Source organism: Ornithodoros turicata, unplaced genomic scaffold (genome assembly GCF_037126465.1).
Source record: "Ornithodoros turicata isolate Travis unplaced genomic scaffold, ASM3712646v1 ctg00001143.1, whole genome shotgun sequence".
NCBI lineage: Eukaryota > Metazoa > Arthropoda > Arachnida > Ixodida > Argasidae > Ornithodoros > Ornithodoros turicata.
The window spans coordinates 168660-179999 of NW_026999478.1; the positions used below are offsets into that span (position 1 = coordinate 168660).

At 47.8% G+C, this 11340-nt stretch overlaps 1 protein-coding gene across 1 annotated transcript; it reads left to right on the top strand.

Moving 5' to 3' along the window:
- Window positions 1-1121: 1121 nt before the first annotated feature.
- LOC135376544 (zinc finger protein 239-like) lies at window positions 1122-2333 on the top strand (the record flags this gene model as incomplete). Its single annotated transcript, XM_064609078.1, has 3 exons — window positions 1122-1269; window positions 1536-1868; window positions 1946-2333. Coding segments are annotated over exons 1-3 (869 nt in total), but the record flags the coding sequence as incomplete, so codon positions are not given.
- Between the last annotated feature and the right edge of the window lie 9007 nt (window positions 2334-11340).

Genomic DNA, 11340 nt, shown 5'->3' on the forward strand with positions numbered 1-11340 from the left:
GTGTTCTACGTCGCGTACAACCCCAAGAGGTGATTTGTCGAGGTCAAATAAATGTGCATAATTTCGTAATAAGGACAGAAGCATGCCTCTACTCCGATCATCAAGCGAGGGAGAAACAGTTTGATAGGGCCGAGTTGTGCACTGGATGAGGGAGAGTTACTGCGGCGTCGGCAGAATTTCCGAGAGCATGCACGGCGCCAAGCTTCACGGGTTCCAAGGTGGCAACGACAAATCCGCACGACAACAGGACAGGCTCCCATAAAGTGTTGCTGACAAGGAGAGAAGTCTTTCCGCCGTCAATTCGTGAGAGGAAGAACGAAGCGACGAGACCCTACGAGCGGAGTATGGTGAGGAGACAGTCTCACCTCAGGATACTTCAGAGGAGACGGCATCTATGAATATGGTAGTACGGGGGGGGGGGGGGAAGTACGGTATCGTGCTCAACGTGCAGGGACAGGGACATACTGAGAGGAAGTTAAGAACCTGGAAGCATCGACGGGGAGTACATCATGGACTGCTCTCGGGCTTCTGCGACTGCAGCTGTCGCCGGACTCGGGTGGATATTTGACCGAACAACGTCAGCGTACGAGGGCTGAAGCTGGGCTGTGGTGCGCTGTCCAATTGCGCTCGCGAGTTCTTCCCGTACTACCGACTGTACAAGCGCATTTGTCTCAGTATTTGACCCGTAGGTGGTGAAAGCCTGGAAAGTTCTTCTCTCATTATCACTCGGATCAAGAGACGCAGATTATCGAGGGACACGATTTCAGAGGCGCCGTGCTGGAGATGGACTTCCTTCGTGCGCTGGTTTCTTCCGTCCTGTAGTTTCTTACAGCATGCAAGAATTTCGGCAACAGTAGTGACGTCCTTTGCCATGATAAGTTGGAAGGCATCCTCCCGTATTCCCTTGGGTATGAAGTGAATTTTTTCGCCGTCAGGCATCTCTGGATTGTAACGCTTGCACAAAGATACAATGTCTTCGACGTATGACATGTACGACTCATCGAGATGTTGGGCACGCGCGAGGACAGCTTCTGCTCAGCATCTGACTTCCGAAAGGCGGGCCAGCCAAATAAATCCCGTAGCCGAGACGAGAATCGTTCCCAGGCTTGGAGTTCTGCCTCATGGTTCAGGAACCAAGTCTTGGCGACCCCGGACAGATAGAAGGCAATGTTATTCAGCTTGCTGTTGTCATCCCGCCTGTTGTGACGGCAGACGCGGTCGAATTCGTCGAGCCAATCATCAATATCCTGGCCGTCGATGCCGTTGAATGTGGGCGGGTCACGTTGCCGGAGTACTGGTGCGGGGATAGTCGACGCAGTCGTTTGTCCTCCCGAGGCAGAACCGTTGCCGGCTGCGGATGGGGGTGCATTAGCCATAAGTACAATGCGACGGCTTCGGAGTTGTTCCAGATTTACTGGCTTAGGAGGAAGGAAATCGAGCGCACCTCCACCAAATTGTTGCGGTTCGAAAAACGAGCCTTTATAATGATGACGATGAGGATGGGAACGATGGGTCTGAAATCCTTCTCACAACAGGCGTGAAGCCATACAAGTGCGATGTCTGCCTTGCAGAGTTCAGCAAGAAGTGGAACCTACAGCACCACAAGCAGACGCACACAGGTGAGAAGACATACAAGTGCGATGTCTGCCTTGCGGAGTTGAGCAAGGGGAACCTGCAGCACCACAAGCGGACGTACACAGGTGAGAAGCCATACAAATGTGATGTCTGCCTTGCAGAGTTCAGCAAGAAGTGGAACCTACAGCACCACAAGCGGACGCACATAGGTGAGAAACCATACAAGTGCAATTTCTGCCCTGCAGAGTTCAGGCGGAGCCGGGCCCTACTGCATCACAAGCGGACACACACGGGTGAGAAGCCGTACAAGTGCAAGGTCTGTGCTGCAGCCGGCATTGCCACCTACAGAATCACAACTGAACACACGCAGGAGAGAAGCCATACAAGTGTCATGTCTGCCCTGCAAAGTTCAGGCAGAGCCAGGCCTTACAGCAGCACAAGCGAACACACACGGGCGAGAAGCCATACAGGTGTGATCTCTGTCCTGCAGAATTCACCCAGAGTGCAGGTGTACAGCGTCATAAGAGGATGCACACAGGTGAGAAGCCATACAAGTGTGATGTCTGCCCCGCAGAGTTCAGCCGACACGGGTACCTACGGGTTCATAAGCGGACACACACAGGCGAGAAGCCATACAAATGTGATGTCTGCCTTGCGGAGTTCAGCCAGAAGGGAAACCTACAGCACCACAAGAGGATGCACACAGGCGAGAAGCTGTACAAATGTGATGCCTGCTCCGCAGAGTTCAGGGAGACCAGGTAACTTAAGCATCACAAACGCACACACATGGGGCGAGCAGCCATAGAAGGGCGACCCCCTGTCCCGCAGAAATCAGCCACGGCGTCGAATGACAAGTTATATAGGAGCATTCTCTGTTGCGCAAACTTGATGGAAATCACAAACCTGCCCTTTGCGAGTGGGCCCAACCGCACCCCTTGGATCTGCCACTGCCTTTGTGTCGTCAAGCGTATTCGTAATGCAACATTTCTTGAAAGGGTTGTCACCATGATTCCCGTTTTCTTCGGTGTTGTTGGGGGATAATACTGGAACTATTGCGGTAAGTCACAATAAGTGCACTAGCCCACTTCCATCTGCCACTAGGCAGTCGCACCGTCGGCTAGAAAATACACTGCTCCGCGGTTCCATAAACTTTTGTCCAGCACTGTATACACACAACACGATAGGTGCTGTTGTGTCTGTTTGGAATGTGTGGGACTCTTGCTGAAAATATTCTGAAATGTCAATTTTTGCGGAAGGTCTGCAAGGGTTGCAACACAACCAAATTGGTGCTCATACACTGCAGCCACCCAACTAGCCTGATATGCTCCAAATGATGGTCACACCTATGAGCTTTATTTATTTATATATATTTATTTTTTTGCTCGCTGAGTATTTGTTGTACATTCTATTTGGGGCAGTTATGTATGCTAGTGATGCCAGCTAAACCAACTTGACGTAGATACAGAAGTCTTACTTATTGCCTTCTCCCTGCTATGTGGACGTATAAAGTGAGAATTCGTCTGCAATTCTCCATTCTGCGAATTCAAGAACTCGCATATGACTGGGGCTCACTTGGAACCTATTGACCTGGGCCTGCTTGCACGAAACTTCCGCTAGGATCCTAATCGTGAGGAATTTCCTTTAGCACTTGCTTGTGCTAAAGGAAATTCTTGTGTGTCTTGCTACTGACGTAAACTTTCCTATCAGCGAAAAGCACTGTGCCGAAGCGCTGGTGCCGAAGGAAATGCCTCAAGGGTAGGATCCTAGCAGAACTTTCATGCAAGCGGGCCCTGAGACTGTAGTAAAAAAACATGCTTTCCAGAAAATCAGTCCTTGAGAAAGACAGATGTTAGACAGCTCTTCGCTTTGCTAGAAGTTTTCCCCATCTAGTACACGAGGACCTTCAAATCACAACTCAGAGACGACGGTGGTTCGTTTCCATGGTTACGACCGCTGAAAGCACGTTCGTGATTGGCTGCCGCCGTTGAAAACACAGGCCTGATGACTGGCTGACTCTTGGTTGTTACGTCACATGGGCCTCCACTTGAAGCCAGGAATGGCTGGATGCTGCTATTGGTTCGTGAGTGTGACGTCACTTTGCATTACTCCCGCAGTTGGACCATGACCTACTAGATTATAACGACCCTGTCGTAGGCACCTCTACCTATGCGCCGCATTTTTGGAAGGTAGCGGTGGCGCTACTCATCGTCACAGTTATTGCTTCTTCACCTTTTCACCTTGTACAATGCTTTGTACTTCAGCTTGCCTTAGTATTTCTGTACATGCGCTGTACAAGTTTCATGCTGAGGTTCATCATTCTACACGTTTTCGTAGGACTTATTGCTGTCGTCTGCTACGGGAGTCGTACATACGCTACTGCGCGTTACAGAATTCAAATGTCCATCGTCCAATCGTGATGCGGATGGCTGGATGGATAACGGCCTTCCCTTTGCATCGGGCGGTAGCGTACGGCACCTAGCCCGTTAATATAAAAATAAAGTTACAAATTGGTTGAGTCATAAAGTATTTGGCATTTTTTTGTATTTAGTATTTAATAAAATTCCTATTAGTTATTTCTCTTCCTATGCCACCAGTCATTCAATCGAGATTTGGTCGCCGCCATCGCGTCTTGAGGTCACCCCTCCCCGTTATTTTCAAAACCGAAGGTCTCTCGTGTCCCACAGCTCAACGCCCTCTTTTGGTGACGGTGATTTTGTGACCCCTCAAGATGACATGTTTCCGCTGTTTCATTCCTCCCCCTCTGTTGCACAGCGACATCTTGTGTCGATATCCCGTATTGGAATTTCGCCGTAATGAGTTTTGTCCGTAACAGACCCGTTCTTGGCCTCAAACAATTAAAGTGCTCCAGTACGAATTATTACAAAACAGTTTCTCCATCTCAGTCTTTCCTTCACTGTACATCTGTAGTGCTGGTTTCCCCTTGATACGTTCCTGTCATTTTTCTTGTCTCAGCTTCCATGACTGGTTCTCGTACTCTTCTTTCCTCCTCTTTGGTGCGTGTAAGATATCTGGATGTAAGCATTCTCATTCTCCTCCCCCACCGAGTGTCAATATTTTGAAGGTATATGTAAGACAGTGCATGTCTTTCTTGACCAGCTGTTTTTCCCACAAGCAAAGCAAAGCAAATCCAAACCCCAGCGAAAGTGACCAGGAAGCAGCACACGGGAAACCACCTAGCGGCAGCCAAGTTCTTTGTGTCTGTGTTTTTCCCCATTTCATTTTATTTTCTTCTTTTTCGTTTCTTTTACTTTTCCCTGTGCCCTGTGTCGATAAAGATTAGGGAACCTGAACGAACTCGGGGTTGCTGATTATGACATGGTCGTTATAATCTAGCAGGTCGTGAGTTGGACTTGGACCGTCGCTCGAGAAACCTGAGAATGTGCCCGTTCGCAATGCAGTGTTCGTGACACGGCCTTTGGAGGCGGCTGTTGACGGCTATTCATATATTCTATTTTCAGTGAAATGAATACAAATGAACATTCATCACGCCGTTGCAAACTTATGCTATGCTGTAAATGGGGATTGACACACTTTGTGTTCTGTTCACTTGGTCTACATCCTTCTCTTCAGTCTCCGGATTTCTGTCACCGTATTCTTTGTACGTGCCCTCGTGTGCCTTCAGGCTATAGCAGTTTTCCCAAGGTCCGGACAGCGCAAACGAATGTCCATGGAGGCAGACGGTAGTGACCCGTGCCATAGCCTTCTATATATGGAAGTACTGGAGGCAGTGGCGTGGCCACGGGGGGGCTAGGGGGAGCTCGAGCCCCCCCTACCTGCCACGGACCGACCAACGCAAATCGTGCGATCCGAGGAGAAAATAATATACGTTGGGACCAGTGTGACGATAGCGAAAGTTCTTGCAGGCCATGGCGTCTATCTAAGCAGCACTCTTGAATGGTTTTTAAAGTAGAGCTTTTCAAAATACTTCAAATCCCGTGACACCGCCTCATTTGTCATGACAGCCTACATGTAATCGTATTGTGAACGCCCAAATCTTTTTTTTATGCGCATTTTGCGGTGTGCACAAGTATGTGTGTGTTGTCGCACCCAGGATCAGCGGGTGGGGGGGGGCGAGTTTTCGTATCGAGTCCCCCCTACCTTGGAGGTCTCGCTACGCCACTGATTGGAGGCTATATGCCCGTGCGCTCTACGAAATGCCGCGCAAATTCAAACACTGTCCAGGTTTCTCGTAAAAGTGACATAAAATCCCTTTTGTACAAAACTTCCACTGATGTTAACATTGCCTTGAGCTTAGCTTGCCTGCTTCTACTATGTTCATCGAGACTTCCACTACTCGCGCTCTCATATGGTGAAACGTGAACTGCAGTCTGGATTCGCCTTGGATTATGGACGATTTGGCTGCCATTTACCGTACTGCAATACGCTTATGGTGAAAAAAAAAAAAAAAACGCCATAATATATCTTTGATATAATAATAATAACCTTTATTCACAACTCTCGTGGATGGGAGTTGGGACAAAAAAAAAAAACCTAAAGGACTCAACAAGGGCCCCAACACCCGGCAGCATTATAAATACACAATAATAAACATATTTAGAAACCTATGTAAAAATCATAGGGTGCAACTCAAAAAGAACAGACCGAAAGGAACAAAAAAAAAAAAGACATTCCGCAATTACACGAGCAATATACCCCAGTATAGTGTCCAAACGAGTTCATTATTAATCAAATAGAAGTAATCAAACAATTCTCCTTTCGGTAATAAACATAGCTCGTACTTGCTATTGAGCAACTTGACTGCATTATATTGTAATGTTTGGTGGCCATATGATGTTCTAAATTGTGGTACCACGTAACATATTGGGTGACAATAATTGTACGTGTGGCTTTTAGAATGTAGATCGTTCATAGTTAGAAAATATGTGAGGTTGTTTTTTACGGCTCTCGTATAACATAGCGAGAGTCTGTAGTTGTACAAGTTGTGGATTTTAATTATTTTGTGCTTTTCAAATAGGCCCCTAGTTGAGTATAATTTATTCTAAAGTGCGCAGGAATTTCTTCTGAAGCGTTAAAAGATTCTATAGAGATATAATTGTTACATATCTTATGAGAATGTATGGCACCCCACTGCATAGCATATCACATTCTGAAAAAAAAAAACATTTATAGCAATAATATGTGCAGGTTTGAGAAGATCCGTGAATATCCAAATATCCCGAAGTTGCGTCTCTGGGACGTTCGTGGAATGTGGAAAAAGTGGGACAAACCATAGTCGCCAGGACATACATGCGACGTCTACGGGCTCTCTGCAATGATCCATGGGATAGATATCCAAACATCCAATTTGGGATATCAGGTGGACATCTCCTGGATGTCTATGGTTTACCGGGGTCTTCCACTACCAATTGCCTGGGTTCGCACTGTGGGACACCATGACCACCACTGAAGTGCTCCATATTCAGGCGAATGGACTGACTGCATCTCTCATTCGAATGGTATCTGCGACTGCTCTCTCCTCTTTGATCCAGTTGGAGAGGAACCGCAGCTACCGACGTGAAAGATGTTTGGTAGGCCAAGGTTCCCAATAAAGTTTACGATTAGCCTTGGCACGGGAGCTCGCGGCGATCCTTGGTCAGGTTGCGCATTAACTGTGCGTTTATGGAATAACGCACAGCTTCAGGGGCCCTGAGATGGTGTTCGATTACATAGACCCGAGACTAGGGCCTCCCAAACCTTGGAGCGGCCTGTCCATCTGAATATCTTGTACTTCTGTACTCTCGTACAAACCCCATCCGGCCGGGCCTGGAGCGTCAGAAAACTTTTGCTCCCACTCCAGGTTCGCCTTGACCTCCGATGTGAGCGTAACCATGCTCTCGTAAGAACCCTGATTCAAAGCTTGGTTTACGAGAGGTTTTAGAGACATTGGGTGACTACGTGAAAGAGCTTTGATAGCGCGCATGCAGCAAAAACGGTTTTCGTACTTCCCTTTCCAGTGATCCGATGCTGAACTGACTGTACCCCACTGACGTACCCCGTCGGCAACAAAAGTATCATGCAGCATATCGAGCTAGGGTCACTATAAATAGGGGTACAAAGTATCGCATTCCTTTTCCTCGCCGGCCGGAGCCGCCGTTCGGTGTCCGCGATTGGGCCGATCGTGTCACGTGGTTTCTCCTTCCAAGAACTGGGTACTTCCTGGGTTGCGAGCTGGATCGACTGCGCATTCTTCTTCACCTAAGAAGGGGGAGATTGGCGTCCCATTGCTAGGCGACGCAGCCGCGCCTGATACAAAATGGCGGACTCGCTGGTCGGCGTGGCTGAGTGTCGCTACTCTGCTCCCTGTTTAGTGACTCTACATCGAGCTGCTGCATCGTGCCGCTTAGGGTCGTCATCTTAGATCGGGAGCCCATCGAGTGTCTTCCAATGTCCACTCCTGGCATGTCATTAAAGTGCCACTACCAACTATACGAACCTAATCTCGTGACTTCAAAATCCTATCAGTTATGTTGCTGAAATCTTGTCACACTTTACATTCCTGCAAATATTTTGGCTCTACGTGAACCGAAAGCTAGAGAAAATGGTTATTATTAAGGACTCTGACGTCATGTTAGGCTCTAACGGAGCGCCTGGCTCTCATCTGGCAACGTTGTTGCACTTCGCTCCTCGGGGGCGCACTTTCTGCACTCAGAGGAGCCCCACGTGACATATCCTCCGGCCGCTCCGACCATCGTGAAAACACAAAGGAGGGAGAAAACATCTCTCCCATCTTTCAATCAGCGTCACGTGACTTCACCATGAGAACCTCCCCAGACGCCGGCGTCGTTGCTAGGATACAAGTGCCCTCTCCAGAACATGACATCATTGCAATTTGTGGGCTTATGATTACTGCACCCGCTCCTCGTGTCATCGAAACTTGTGGAGGCTCAGCAGATATTGAAAAGCTGACGGAAATGCACAGGATTCGTACAGGATTGAAATTGTGCCTATAAAATCCTTGAGGCACCGATTTTTTTCATGAACTAAATAAGATTAACTCTGTTTTCCAGAGTCCGGCAGTATTTAACAAATTGTAGTGCATTCTACGACAGATGCTCGTGACACAAGAGGTAATTTTCGGGAGTTTGGTTATAAGTTGAAAGATGAAAGTCACTGAAAAAGTGAGCCAGCTGTAGGACTCGAACCCACATCTTCACAATAGACGATTTCAGAAATTGCATGGATGGCCCGCCAGAGAGCGCCGTGTTGCGAATGCCCCACTGCACCTTGGGATTTAGTTTTCATGAGTCAGACAGAAGAAGAGCGCAAACGGTTTCGGTTTTCCCTCCTTCCTTCGAGCAACAGGCAGGCAAGCACGAATGCAAACCATTTCCCACGACGCATTGCGCGATGCGCGTGACTTGGGCGACGGAGGGCCCCCGTGCGGAGCACAAGGGCAATATCTGAAATCGCCTATTTGAGGCTTTGTTTGTATTTGTCCTTTCTATGTTCTTCCAGCCTTAGAACATCTGTTCTCTCATGTTGGTTATAAGTTGTTACATCTTGCAGAATATACACATATATGTATTTTTAAGTTCTTCGGGTTGATTTATTTATTTATTTCATCAGTTTTGCAAAATAAGTAAAAAAGGGCAAAGTAAAAATAGATCAGTGTTTGTCACGATAATAATGAAAGAAAGGGGAATAATTTATTCGTCGAAATAAACCCTGGTTGGCAGTTTAGAGCCTGCGTGGTGTTATAATGCATGGCATCTACAGTGTATTGAGGCAGACGTATACAGAACGTCCGACGTACATTTCTACATGTGTTTCAGACATACACGCAGTAGAGGGGAAAAAACATCCACCTCCGCAACGTGATCTTGACAAGCATTTGATTTGTACGTCTTTTCAGCGTATACTGGACATATCCGGACATCTTATGGACACACTAAATGTCCTAATCAAATCATCCTCTGGACGTCTAAAGGACATCTGTGCTTTATTGGGCCCTGAACTCGGTCCAGGACGTATAACAAACCCCCTGCCCCTCACTCCTTCCTGATGTCCTTTCTCCATCTGTGTTGAGGTTGAGGACACCCAACAGAAAATCATCGGCAGCACTTGTACAGCTCCTGTCCCAGGTGTGTTGTGCTCACTTACTAGGCCACAGGTCAGTGATCTGCTGGTCATCCGGCTGGTGTGTGTTTGTGCCGTGGCTGAACTCTGTAGGAGAGAGGTCGCATTTCCTCATGCCCAAAAGGTCCACTTACAGCAACCCTGGAGGTTTGTGCTCTACCTCAAGTTTATAGCACAGAGACACTCGTCGATGTGTGTCCGCTTGTATTGCACCAGGTCTGCGCAGTGGCTGAATTCTGCCGGACATGGATAGCACTACTAGGGCCCGTCGCTCATGGGTTTCCGCTTGTGATACCGCAGCTTCCTGCTCTCGATGAACTCTGCGGGACAGAGATCACACTTACTCTGTATTCACGCGAGTCAGTTTTCTGCCGGCTGAGCTCAGGCGTCAGGGAACGTCACCGCTCTCTGGTGCCATGTCACCACTTTCTGATCTCCAGAGCGGCAGTCAGAGGCAGCTGGAATATTGTCCTCCGGCACAGCTTCTGACGACCGGCGGCGTCTGCTGTCGGCAGGAGGAGGAGGTGACGCAACGGATCCTTATCGCGCTTGCTTTTTATTTCATCAGGATTGTTCTGCATGTGTCCCATACAACGGCATTCACTGTACTATGGCAAATTCTGAATTGGAACGCAAACGATGCTTGGGTTTACCGCGAAAGTGATGCAATGACACACCGGCGCAGCAGCTTCGGGACAATTAGGCAATATATAGATAGATACCTACAATGTAGTGTTGCATAGTAAGCTTTTTCTCTACGTAAGACGAAACAGACTCGGAATACAAGCATGAATTTTATAAACGCGGATATTTCTTTCGCTGGACAGACGTTGACTACACATAATCGTTCGCATGCACGTTTCCAATACACGTATAAAAACATAATAGTACCTTCAAAATATTGACACTCAGTGGGGGAGGAGAATGAGAATGCTTACAGCCAGATATCTTACACGCACCAAAGAGGAGGAAAAGAAGAGTACGAGAACCAGGGTAATGGAAGCTGGGACAAGAAAATGACAGGAACGTATCAAGGGGAAACCAGCTCACAGATGTACAGTGAAGGAAAGACCGAGATGGAGAAACTGTTTGTAATAATTCGTACGGGAGCACTTTATTGTTTGAGGCAAGAACGGGTCTGTTACGGACCAAAACTCATTACGGCGAAATTCCAACGGGATATCGACACAAGATGTAGCTGGTGCACAGAGGGGGAGGATGAAACAGCGGAACATGTCATCTGAGATGTAGGGGACTCAACCCGTCACCAAAAGAGGGCGTTGAGCTGTGGGACACGCGAGACCTTCGGTTTTGAAAATAACGGGGAGGGGTGGACCAAGACGCGATGGCGGCGACCAAATCTCGATTGAATGACTGGTGGCATAGGAAGAGAAATAACTAATAGGATTTTATTAAATACTAAATACAAAAAATGCCAAATACTTTATGACTCAACCAATTTGTAACTTTATTTTTATATTAACGGGCTAGGTGCCGTACGCTACCGCCCGATGCAAAGGGAAGGCCGTTATCCATCCAGCCATCCGCATCACGATTGGACGATGGAAATTTGAATTTCTGAACGCGCAGTAGCGTATGTACGACTCCCGTAGCAGACGACAGCAATAAGTCCTACGAAACGTGTAGAATGATGAACCTCAGCATGAA